This window comes from Cantharellus anzutake, assembly GCF_015039405.1.
Source record: "Cantharellus anzutake strain C23 chromosome Unknown EI90scaffold_16, whole genome shotgun sequence".
Lineage (NCBI taxonomy): Eukaryota > Fungi > Basidiomycota > Agaricomycetes > Cantharellales > Hydnaceae > Cantharellus > Cantharellus anzutake.
In genome coordinates, this window is record NW_024066966.1 from 301,223 (window position 1) to 313,814 (window position 12,592).

Sequence of the window (12,592 nt, forward strand, 5' to 3'; positions counted from 1 at the left end):
ATATCACTCGTGAGGCGGAGAGCGCTTCAATTCTCAGTCAACTCCGGTACCCTGCCGTCGCCCATCACGATTCAACTGAGGCGTGCCTTCCCGGCACTAGAATAGACCTCCTAAACCGTATCATGGCATGGTGTCGCAACACGGAGAATAGCGAGAAACGTGTAATGCTTCTGACCGCTGTGGCTGGCGCGGGAAAGACATCCATCGCTCACTCCGTCGCAGAGGAGTGTACAAGAGAGGGTATATTATTATCGACCTTTTTCTTCAGGGCATGCGAACAATCCCAGCCAGACCACTTATTTAGTGGCATGGCTAGGTCTTTAGCAGCTCGTGACCACGCGTACGGCACGTTCATCACATCCATTCTTCGGGAAGACCCAACTCTCACGACCGCCCCGTTCACAATGCAATTTAAGAAATTGGTTGCTGAACTCCTCCTCATGAGACCCCCATCTTCCGATCGCCCAATGGTAGTTGTCATTGATGCGCTGGACGAATGCGACAAGGGTACATTCCCGCGTCTCGCCGATATACTCCGAAAAGAAGTGCCTAGGTTACCGTCCAACATCAAATTCTTTCTCACCTCGAGGCAATTTGATCTTGTTGATCGTTTTCTTTCACCCGAATCCCCTATCGATCGCCTTGGGATCAATCTCTCGGACGATGCTAACGTGCAGGACTGTGCAATGTATGTCCGTACCCAGTTACGCGAACTGATGGATGTACATCCCAGTTTGAGAACCGAAGTTAAGCAAGAGGATGAATTGGTTCAAGCCATACTAGAACGGGCGGGTGGCTTGTTTATCTGGGCCAGTACCGTCTTCCGTTACATGAAGGTGGCCAGTGGTGCTCCTTTGAGGATGCTGGGGAAACTGCTCGATACTGGTGCGAACCAATTGAAGGCTTCCGCTGAAGAAATGGTGGACACATTGTATGCGAGCATTCTAGAGAAGTGCAATTGGAAAGACGAAGATTTTGCTCACGACTACCCTATTGTGATGGGAGCGATCCTAATCGCACAACAACCACTATCTATTACGGCTTGGGGCGCCATTTTGTCACCACACCTGGAGTCTTCTGTCGAACATACATTAGTCGGGCTTGCTCCCCTGCTCTTGGGGCTTGGGGATCCTCACACGCCAATTCATATCTTGCATCTCTCCTTGCGCGACTTCCTCCTGGACCGAATCGATTCACAATCACCCACGCTTGCTCGTTTTGCAGTGGATGCGAGGAAGGAGAATGTCAGGGTAGCCGTGCGCTGTGTCGAAATCTTGAATGAAGATCTTCCTTCTATGGCAGGCTTGGGGCTGGTTGAAGATTTGTCGGAGAGGGTTGAGCTGCCACCCATTCCTCAGGCAACGTTGTCCGAACAGTTCCGTTACGGATGTCGGCACATCGTGTATCACCTAAATCAGATCCCTAAGCCGGTAGATGTGCTCAATGTGGCGGTTCGCAGATTTCTCAATGAGCAGATAACTCGCTGGGTGGAAGTCTGTGCGAGAACGGAAGGGTACATTAGCATATCATCGTACCCTGAGTGGGCCAAGGTATGGATCGTCAATAAGATTTCTGAACCATTCTGATCGGTCATATGCTCCCTCAGCTGGGTATGGGCGTGAGTTCAAAGGAAGACATTCACAAGTTGGTCAAAGTGTTCCACAATAAGAAATCTGGTGTTCTTCTCAAGATTTCAGGAAGCATGTGACTTAGCAAGTGATTCTGTTGCACTTTGCCGTTGTCTTGTAATGGTTGCTGCAGAGACCTATTGCCCTGATCTAGCTGAATCACTTGGGAATCTTGGGGTGTCACTCAGCATACTCGAACGGCGTTCCGAGCTGCTTCCAGTGATGGAAGAAAGTGTCAAACTGTGGCGCCAGTTGATTTCCATCGACCCGGAACTCTACGCCCCAAAATTAGCCCACTCACTCAATGAACTTCATTCCCTGCTCCATCAACTCAGACTTCCTTGTAAGGCACTTCCAACGATCCAAGAAGGTGCCAAAATTTGGCGACAGCTAGTCGCAGTTCATCCCCCATCTCACACCCCAGGTTTGGCTCGCTCGCTCCGGAAGCTCGCTTGGTCGCTGATGTTGAACGGGCGGGGTTCCGAAGCGCTTTCGGAGATGGAAGAGGGCGTCAGACTCTGTCGCCAGCTGGTCTCCGTAGACCCAACGTCACATACCCCGATATTAGCTAGAACGCTCTGGGGTCTTGTCCTCTTACTCGTACATCTTGGACGGCATTCAGAGGCGATTCCAGTGGGCGAAGAAAGTGTCAAACTTTCTCGCCAACTCGTTTCCATTCATCCGACATCATGTGCCTGGTATTTGGGCTGCGCACTCATGCATTACGGTCATGTGTTCTACTATCTCGGGCGGTACCCCGAAGCACTCCTTGTGCACGAGGAAAGCGTAGAATTGTGGCGCCAGCTTGCTACAGTCCATCCAACATCATATACGCTTTTCGTGGCTGGATCGCTCGAGAATATCAACGAGACACTCTCCAATCTTGGACGACACTCTGACACTCTCTCAGTGATCGAAGAAAGTGTCGACCTTTGGCGCCAGCTGGTCGCGATGCATCCCGCATCACACAACCTGGATTTGGCGCGATCACTCGTGGATCTTAACATGTCACTCTCCAATCTCGGACGGCATTCTGCTGCACTCGGGGTGATCGAAGAAAGTGTCAAACTCTACCGCCAGCTAGTTGCGGTTCAACCTGGACCATTCACTGAGGGTTTGGCTCAATCACTCCATAATCTTTCCGTGTCACTTAACAATCTCGGACGGTATGCCGAAGCCCTTCCGGTGATCGAAGAAAGTGTCAAGCTCTGGCGCCAGCTGGTTGCCCCTTATCCGATGCCACATACCCCAAATTTGGCCGCATCACTCGAAAGTCTCAACGAGTCACTTGACAAACTCGGACGGCGATCCGAGGCGCTCTCAGTGATTGAAGAATGCGTCAAACTCAGTCGCCAACTATTCGCCATCCACCCAACCTCATACAATCCAAATTTGGCTCGATCGCTCAAAAATCTTAGCAAGTCACTCAACCACCTCGGACGACATTCCGAGGCGCTCCCAGTGATAGAAGAAAGTGTCCAACTCTGGCGCCAGTCGGTTGCCATCCTTCCAGCATCGCACACTCCGGGATTGGCGCGATCACTCCAGAGCCTCAGCAGCTCTCTCCACAACCTGGATAATCACGCTGAGGCCCTACCTTTCATAGAAGAATCCGTCGCCCTTTGGCGGTCGCTATCTGTTGCTCATCCAACATCATATGCCTCTGACTTGGCCTTGGCATTGCAAACACTATCAACTCAATTTTCATGCCTTGGCCACTATGCAGACGCGCTTGACATGGGAAACGAGTCATTATTATACTATCTCCAGCTTCATTCCGAATACCCTCTTGCCTACGCGCCTCAGCTTCAGCTCTCGTACTCCTGCGTCGCTGATGCATTGGAGGGTCTTGGAAGGCACGATGAGCTGGCAACCGTACGTACTCTCATTCAAGATTTGCGACGGCACGAATCGCGACTTTTCGGTGGCTTGAAGTCGAAACCAAATGAAGAGGCCAACAAATTAGCGGCCATGGAGGCAATCTCAAAACACGAACCGACCCCCTGACGTAACAGAGGGCCAACGATCCCTTGCCGCTTTGAACGGAACAGACACAGCACCCGAGCTGGCAGGTCCGAATCCGTCCTGGAAACGGAAACGGACAGACATGAGGCTGGAGTGCAATGATCCATGTACGAGCACAAAACGTAATGTCAGACTGCGTAATTGAGCAATTGTGACCTAAATTTGTTTTACCCTAATATGTTGACCGTTGATGATGACCAGAAACAGCGAATCGTTGAGGCACATAACAAGTCTGGGGTCGTCATAGCCCCAACCCTCGGACAACCACGGCTAAACTACACGCGATCGTTATTCGACGTCTTGCCGCTTCACACTAGTGCTCGTTGTCTACTATTTGTTATTTATCACCTGTCTGACAGCTAATCGATTACAATTGTTACGGTTAGGCAGCCCTACTGAGCTGTTGTCGACTCATAAAAGCGAAAGACATCCCCCAGCCAGCAAACATAGCTGTACAACCTACAATACGTCTCAAAGTGATGGAGAGCTGCCAATGGAAATTCAGACCGCCATGATCCTGAGCAAGATGACAAAAGAGATCGGAACCATGCCCCCTTCCTTGACAATTCCCGAACAAAGCATGATCCACCCACTCTTATATATGCACGAAGCCGTACATTCATAAAGTATGACTGGGGTATCAATCGAACATTGCGAAATTTCTGGAACGCGTGCCGGAATTATTGGCAGTCTCGTCTCAAGAACAAACGGGATCGTTACAGGCGAGGTTTCACCACTTTATCAGGCATGCTGCTAATTGTGGTGGCTCCGTCGAACTCATCGAATAACAGACATGTCAACGACAAAGGGATAGGACCTCATATAAATGCCTGTAATCAGGCAGTAGCTGCTCCGTGGTTCTTTTCATTTGGAAGGCGCAAAATAACCGCGTGGGGTTTATGAATGTATGGAAACTGCTGAGGCGGGGCCCAAGAATGTGCTGCGCCTGAGGGATTTATTTTATCACCCGACACCTTTCTGGACTCACTGTGGGCAGTGAACATAGATTCAAGTGACATGACAGCATGATCGCGGCCCTGGAAGTCCCCTGGCGGAGGCCCGGATATTTCCAACTGCACGTTAAACGCGCTCTCAGACCCGGCGTGATAAGTGGCACAAGCGGAAACAAAGCGATAGTGACAGTGGGAGCTGAATTTAAAGTCGTTGACATAGGCAGCGATAACTTCGAATGACGGGAGCGACTGCATTGGCAGGTGCAACCCTCAAATGTCGGCTCTTGGGGCCTGTCGATGTGGCAGCCAGCATCGTCGGAAATGCCGATTGAAAGATTCTACGGGACCGTTTGCTTCTCCATAATACGATGTCCCGATATAGACGCATGCAGTTCCGACCAAAACCGCTGCGGCCAGTCAAACCCCTACAAGTGCAGCTCGTCTCAGACGCGAGTATCTAGCGTTTGCGACGGCGAAGCAGTCAAGTGTATGCTATCGGTAAGCATAAAGAGTAATTTGCATTGCTGATAGGTGATCAAGCTTGCGTGCCGTGTCTAACTTTGAAATCTCTGCTGCGCGGATGCCACCGCCAATGGGGTACTCAGGTCGGGATTCCTCCGAATGCACCATGATGATGTCTGTATCAATGACGTACGCACGAACACTTGGGCTCGGAACTGAATATGTAACTATTACGGAAGCATCCTTGGCGTATTATACAATCGAGACGATTGAGATCTTTGGCTAGAGGTACATTAATACTGTATCTTCTTGTTACCACCTTGGAGCTTTACTTGGGTGGACCATCCTGGTCCAAGCGTACTCGTACTGATTTGCAGGCTTAGCGACGACTCCAAGCTGCATCGCGGACTAGTCAGCAACGGAATGAGGAATCAAAACAATCAGCATCGGGATTCTGTCTTTCGGAAAGCAAATATTTGGCCACGTACATGTAATGTGAGAGCCGGGTTGCGCAAATATTCACGACCAGCTCGGATGACGTCTGCCTGACCCTTCTGCAAGATCTCCTCGGCTTGCTTCCCATTCGTAATCAACCCAACACCACCAATCAGCACATCAGGATTTTGCTTCTTGATGTACTCTGACAGCGGAATCTGATAATTTGGTTTAATAGGGATCTTCTGCCCTATCCACAAACCACCAGAACTGATGTCCACGAGGTCCACACCAGCTTGATCCTTCAACAAGCGCGTGAGTTGGGAACTCTGCTCGACGCCCCACTGCCTCCATTCTCCGGAAGATTCATCCTTCTCAGGGCCCTCAGCCCAATCCGTCCCAGAGATACGGTAGAAAACGGGGTAAGACTCGCCGACCTCGGCGCGGACACGCTTGGCGATATCGAGGCCAATTCGAACGCGGTTTTCGAAAGAGCCGCCGTATTTATCGGTGCGGACATTGGCAAGGGGGGAAAAGAACTCGTGAATGAGGTACCCGTGAGCCGCGTGGATTTCAACATAGTCAACTTGACAAATATTTTTTCCAAAACCAGACACAACCTAATGAGGGGTTACTCACAACCAGCTTGCTTTGCGCGACGAGCAGCCACGCCAAAAGCTTCTACAATCTCCTCGATCTGCTCCTGGGTCAGAGCTTTGGGCTTGGGGTACATTGGGATGAATTGAATGGTGGAAGGAGCAAAGACCTGATCAGGCCATCCACCCTCTTCGGAAGTTGCGACATGACTCTTAGGGTTTCTATCTTCTCTGTGTATATCCTCCTGAGCCCAAGGTGCTCGAGTGCTGGCTTTCCGACCCGCGTGGGCCAGCTGGATCCCAATAGTCGTTCCTTGAGCGTGAACAAAGTCGACGACGCGTTTGAGTTGGGGAATGTGTTCATCCGACCAAATACCTGGGTCTTCTGGACAGGTGCGGCCTTCTGCGGTCACTGCGGTGGCCTCGACGCCCACGTTTCCAGTGCCTTGGATGGCAAAGCTCTTAGAACGAAGGGAATAAGTATCTTAGCGAATCACTAAAGGGGTATCACATAGACTTACTCCAAGGTGGACAAGGTGCCAATCAGTCATAAGACCATTCACCGCGCTGTACACACACATGGGCGCCTACAACAATTCGCTCGCGTCAGAAATGTGGACATTACAGAAGCTGCACACGGAGTTTGACCTACCACCCAGAGTCGGTTCTTAAACGTTACACCCCTGATAGTCAACGGTTGGAACAATATTGGCAAGTCCTTGTTCTGCGGATACTCGTCCTGTACAATAGCAAGGGTGAATTGAGTGCGCGAAGCTATCGTTCGACTGATTTGCTCACCACTGGTAAAGCTGTCCCTGGAGCGGGCTCGCTCAACGGATAATACTCATTAGCGTTGGGCACTGAAAAACCGTATCATCAGTGCGTGTAACGCATCCATTCATGCCACGTACCGTGCTTGTTTGGGAGGAGACCTCCAGGTGCGCGAAACCTGTCGTTCCCATCCACTGGAGGGAATTCGGGAAGGGACTTGGCAGGAGGAGAGGCGCAGCTGGACATTCTAGTTATGTTGAGTTCTCTGACAAAGCTGAAGACATCCTAGACTGTACACTATATATAGGAGGGAACTCCAGGTACGTCTCATCTACGCCTACATCTGGTGACGGGGATCACCGACGGGAGAATCGCTGATTGGGGCCGCTCGGGTCGGCTCATGAAAGAAGCACAAGACTGAAGCACAAGACTGAAGAATCACGCTACGATGCACAAGCGCCGATCATTGGAGGAACAACAAACACGAAGCTGGTGGCCGTTTGAATACAGACCAAACTTAACCGCATCGTTGTACCCTATCGGACAACGGTGTTTTCATTGGAGATTACCATATCGCCGCTAGTATGCCCCGATTGTATTCTAGATCTAACAGTGTCGGGAATTTTAATAATGGTTCGTGAGACAATTGCAAGGATCCGGATCGGCAAGGGGAGATGCTGTTGTAATTACGCGCGAAGTTTTAATTAATTTAGGTACCACTATTGTTGTACGTCCCTATGCACACATATATGGTGTGGCGACAATGTTTCGGTAGGTCAGCTTGGGCTCTTGACTTAGCCGGAGCACGGAGAAATATATATCCAGGTGTCCACGCGAATGGGGTGGCGGAGATTGGGCTAAATATAATGCATGGCCCGTGGTGCTGGTATAATGTAATATAAGGCCTGGACCACTATGTGCATCAAAGACTGTATGGAATCCTCCGCACCCACTCTTCCAGGTGCAAGGTTTCTCGTTATAGATATACTTCTTTCCGCCTAGACATGCAAGGTGCCACTACCAAAAGCAAGCGCTCGAATGCTTTGGATGCCGATCAGTAGTTCAGGGATATGGTCATTCATGACGATACAATACATGATTATGTATAGCCTGATAGCCGGCCCTTCTAATCTGTTTTTTTGGCTTCTCTTCGGGCGCAGAGAGATCTGGAGCTTGTGAAGCGGATCCGCTGGGTGGATTCGGGTGAAAGCCTACACAGCCCAGAGGCCCAAGCAAATCTCGAGGAGGTTGGCTGGAGGGTAGTTTTCTCCTCGCTCGCGTCTGCAGTGAAAGCTGGATGAAGAGCATGGCTCGAAGATTGAATTGAGTGGCGCAAGGTCCCCTTAGTAATCCACCTATAGTATTAAACGATACAATCTTATGGCACCGTTGTTTCGAATGCATACGCATACGTACGATGAAACTTATATGGCAGCCCGGAGCCTATTGGCACTAATTTTTAAACGATATAACCTGCGTGTCTACGGAGGGCCCGGGGCTCTGGACTGACGACCGGATTTTTCGGAGTTTTTGGTGGATTGGCGGGACTTAATTGTGAGGGAGGGGATGTATATGTACATCTTGGGATTACAACAACCCTGATGTCTATATTCTTTTCTGTTGAATAAGATGTAAGCTGAGTGTGGGTGGGAACTGGTTCAACCACGTTCCCGAAAGTGGTCGATGGGCGGGTGTGCACGTGTGCAAAAGGATTTAATAATCAGTGTGATAATCGGTGTTTTTAACTAGCGAGGTACGTCCATATATACGTGCTTTTCACGCGCTGGGCCTGTTAATCACGACTCTCATATAATTCCCATTGCGTTGGTTCGTGTATGTGTAAAAGGGGGCCGAATTTCCTGGGCACATTCGCTATAATTAGAAGGTGAGGTCCTACCAAACCCAACTGTTATTGCAATAGTACTACGTGCTGAACATAGTAAAGCATTTTTGCTTGAGAAGAGTTCCTGGTGTGTGGCTTTCTCGGGTAGTTAGCGAGCCAACTACTAGTTGATTGGGGTGCATAGCGGTAATTGCATATCGGCGACGTCCTCCCGCAGCTATTTCATGAAGATTTTGACACTAGCTCATTGCCCAATAATGGGCGTGCGTGAACACCGCTGAACGTTGGGGAAATGTGAGATAGTCAAATATTACTTCGCCGGTATGTGCAGCTTACATATATCATATACGCCGTGTCCCTTGGCTGCGAATATCTCGCGATAATTTTCAACCCTGACTTGCTGTTCGGTGATGGACATGCTCCCGCTTAATGCAATTAGTTTCTAGTTTTTAGGACCAAAGATGGCCCTAAACAATTTGCCACTAAACCCGCGGCAGGAGTCTAGGGTTATGCAAGCATTGGGCCGATGTCGGACCAGATGAGAGTAGATTGCTGAGATGGCACAAACGTATGTGAATGCACATGTGGAGGTCGATTTCCAACAAGGAGATCCTGGATCATGGGACTCCTGGGCACGAGCGAACCTAGCGCAATCTAATGGGCTTAGCTAGCTGTTTCCGGTCACTCCCCCCGTGCTCCCCCGTTTGAGGTCCGTCTCATCCAGTTCGAAACCTCAGCGTGAGCCGATCTACGTCCTTTTTCATCACCTAGCAGATCAATAGACCTTGACATCACATTGAACGGTGTCTGCATAACCAGATTTATTTCACAGCTGTCCGGATCCCGACCGTTGCATGCAACATATGCGTCCCGGCGACACCGGCGGTCAAATAACCTGGATCCAGCCCTTGAAACATCTGCAAGCCATACCCTCACTCACCCGAGCCAGATGATTGCCTCTCGAACTCAGCCCCATGGCCTCTCGTAGATGGTGCTCCTTTGGTAGTCCCTCAGCACTCCTGGCAGCTCGGAGACCAGCGAAAAGCGGGTCTAGTATCATGAACTCGCCCCCCAAATCATGTTTAATTAGGAAGAGAAGGCTTGATAAGCTTCCGACTATCCTGGACGTCGTGGCCTTCTTGATTGAGGGCCACACAATGTTACATCAGCACCCGTTATACTAATCCTTACTAAACGATCGGGTGGCGAGTAGCTCTTGTATGGTAGAGGTTCTTGAGCCACTGTGTTCCCAGGCTTGTGGATGAGCAATGAAACGACTGCAGGGCCTTCGATATCTGACTGGAATCTCAAACGCTTCTCGATGTTCGACTATAGTAAGTCCATGCATCCGGAAGATAGTATCGAGCTCAAGTGCTTCTAACTCTGCTTTGCTGCAGGCCGGTATCTTACCCCATCGCCGTGCCCATATACACAAACCCTGCACAAGGGTTCGTTCTTCGTGTACGGGATACGCCGTTTCTTTTCAATTTGCAGCCTGAATGTGGCGCCCGTCATGAATTTGACATCCATCAGCGGTGGGAGCGGGCACTCCATGCTCAGTCGCAGTATGAAAGAACCGGTGCATCTCTTCTTCCATTCGGTTACCATGATGACCCCGAGAGCCGCGCAGGAACTTAGCGCCCGATTCCAAGTTGAACGTTCGTTAACTCAAATTAAAACAGTCACATGATACAGCTGCAGGTAGAGAACGCTCCCTCATCCAGAGAAATACCAGTTCCTTCGTATCGGGACACCTGCCTTGAGGGACTCGAACGCTTCAAATAAGGACAAGATATCTTAATAACGGAGTCGATGAGGTCAAACACGGAGTGGAAAGCATTAGGTGGACGTAGTGGTGGAAAGGAATCTAAACAGCATTTGGGCAAGGGAGAAGTGCAGGGAAACGCATCCCAGGGAGTATTGACAGGGCTTAAGGATATCAAGACTTGGAATATGAGATATATCTGACCATTGAGTGGGCACTCAAGGCAACATTCACATCAGCGAGATCGTTGATGGCAGGACAATGGAGATCAGATCGGACGAGTGAAGGCGTGGAAGATTGCAGAATCGAGCCACCTACATAGTGACGGACCACTTGGGCTTCGGCAGCCAGGAGTGTCATGGGACGACAGGGGTAATAGGAGGTAGACGTGGTCAAACACGTTGCTCACTACAGCAATACCAATCCCTAGGCTCTGTATCAAGAATGGCTACTCACCATTGGGTTTGGGTATTGGGTAACCAGAAGAACATCATTGCTTCTTACCATGTAACCTTCGGTTGACTCATGAACAGCGTGAGCCGGACCGGTCGGCGCATTGATTCAGTTGCTTGATAGATGTTATTGTACGAGGCCAATGCGTTATGTATATGTTGGAGGAACGAACCTCAAAACGCATGTGTTTACACCTATTTACATCGAGCCTTCCGATTTGGAAGTCTACCGTCTCATCCCTGGTGTTTTTAACATTATACGTCTGCATGCTATAGGCACCGGTGGGTGCATAGCTACCGAGCCCGTGGTACGGTGTCCATACCCCGAGGCTGATTCACCGGTAGAAAGCGCTTACTGATCATCTGCGTGAGCCTGGCGGCGAGTTGCGTACCTGTAAAGGGTTTTTGTTCGTTGTCAAGTCTAGAGATCCAGATCCCACTCGGGTGAAACAGCGCACAAAGCCTGCAGCAGCGCGCTGCAGGTGTCCTGAATTTCAACTTGGTTGACTAGCGGTTCGGTAGCCGAAGGCTCTCAATTGAACGAGCAGCGCTCAGCTGATTGTGTCACTTTACACGTGCCTACACCCGAGTAGCCCCCAAAATCTATAGCTTCGGTCTGTGTTTGGAAGAACTGCCTCAGCTGGAAAGCTGTCTAGTTTTTTGTGACACCGCAAAGGTCCAGCTGAATAGATCGCATGTCCGGTGCACAACTCCGTGACTAAAGTTCATGAATCAAATATGGCGATATGACGAAAAAGTCACTCTTTGGTGTCCCGCGTGCGCGCGGTGATTGAGGATTGCCATTGTTTGATGTCAGCGGCCCAGTCGCCAAAACCGTCAGACTTTAACAGAGGCTGGCCACCTGCCTAGTCAGACTTGCTGCGCCAGCAGCTAGGTAAACTCTTCTAAAGCTCGGTCCGATCATGGATCGTGGACCGTAGACTGTGACCGATCTACTTCGTGGAACCCGAAGATGAGCCTCTGGGCCCGGACATAGAGTCAGGATTTGATCTGGGCGCAACACAACGGGCCTAATGATCCAAACGCTGCCCTAATTTTGGGCACCTCTGCCAGCTTGTAGGTTGCAGATAAATTGCATATTGGATGGATGGGGAAGACCGGTCCCTCTACTGTGCAAGAAACCAATAGCTATGAGTGCCTTTTGAGCCCCTGCTTACCGATCTGCCTGTCCGATTCTGAACGGCATGCTGTACGCAGTTGAGCCATATTCTGCACAACTAAACAGGAGTTACTGTCGGGCCAGCGACCCTCCTAGTAGGTTCAAATGCGGTCGAGTGCGACCTGGGTGCATCACACATGCCATATTTCTAGATCATGGTTTAGTGACGCGCAACCCCTAGGCATCTATTTGCACACGGTCCTTTTGGGCCCCACTGGAGAGTGCTTCATTTTCGGAAATGGTGAGGATATGCACTCGGTTGTGTTTATATTGCGCGGACCCTTGGGTTTTCTGTCAGTCGCCGATCTGATGCGCTGATATACAGCGCGCGAACCATCTGCGGATATTTCTTTCGGGTGTGACAGGGGATGGAGTTAGGCGGGGACAGCGCCCCCGGGGCTTAAGGGCCGAGAGTTAGGTCGCACATGTATATATTAGCTCTTCTGGCTCCTCGTCCAGGGACTTCATCTTGACCATAAAGC

At 50.3% G+C, this 12,592-nt stretch overlaps 2 protein-coding genes across 2 annotated transcripts; one reads left to right on the forward strand and one right to left on the reverse strand.

Annotated features, from left to right (window-relative positions):
- Positions 1-29: 29 nt before the first annotated feature.
- On the forward strand, positions 30-3,635 carry EI90DRAFT_2915615 (uncharacterized protein; the record flags this gene model as incomplete). Its single annotated transcript, XM_039054552.1, has 2 exons — positions 30-1,513; positions 1,691-3,635. Coding segments are annotated over 2 exons (3,429 nt in total), but the record flags the coding sequence as incomplete, so codon positions are not given.
- A 1,144-nt stretch (positions 3,636-4,779) lies between these two features.
- EI90DRAFT_3288272 (FMN-linked oxidoreductase) lies at positions 4,780-7,124 on the reverse strand. The gene is made up of 8 exons (XM_039067105.1): positions 7,011-7,124; positions 6,898-6,959; positions 6,752-6,838; positions 6,621-6,686; positions 6,143-6,560; positions 5,557-6,089; positions 5,401-5,476; positions 4,780-5,244 (listed from the first exon to the last, which is right to left on the reverse strand). Exons 1-8 carry the CDS (start codon positions 7,114-7,116, stop codon positions 5,099-5,101), a joined length of 1,494 nt encoding a protein of 497 aa, XP_038917724.1. The 5' UTR covers positions 7,117-7,124; the 3' UTR covers positions 4,780-5,098.
- Between the last annotated feature and the right edge of the window lie 5,468 nt (positions 7,125-12,592).

What these genes read in the sequence shown, in the direction of transcription:
- EI90DRAFT_3288272 (XM_039067105.1), bottom strand. Translation starts at nt 7,116, where the DNA reads ATGTCCAGCTGCGCCTCTCCTCCTGCCAAGTCCCTTCCCGAATTCCCT. An exon ending in TCTCCTCCCAAACAAGCACG is followed by an intron (nt 6,960 to 7,010) that starts GTACGTGGCATG and finishes ACGGTTTTTCAG; the next exon opens with TGCCCAACGCTAATGAGTAT. An exon ending in TCGCGCAAAGCAAGCTGGTT is followed by an intron (nt 6,090 to 6,142) that starts GTGAGTAACCCC and finishes ATATTTGTCAAG; the next exon opens with TTGACTATGTTGAAATCCAC.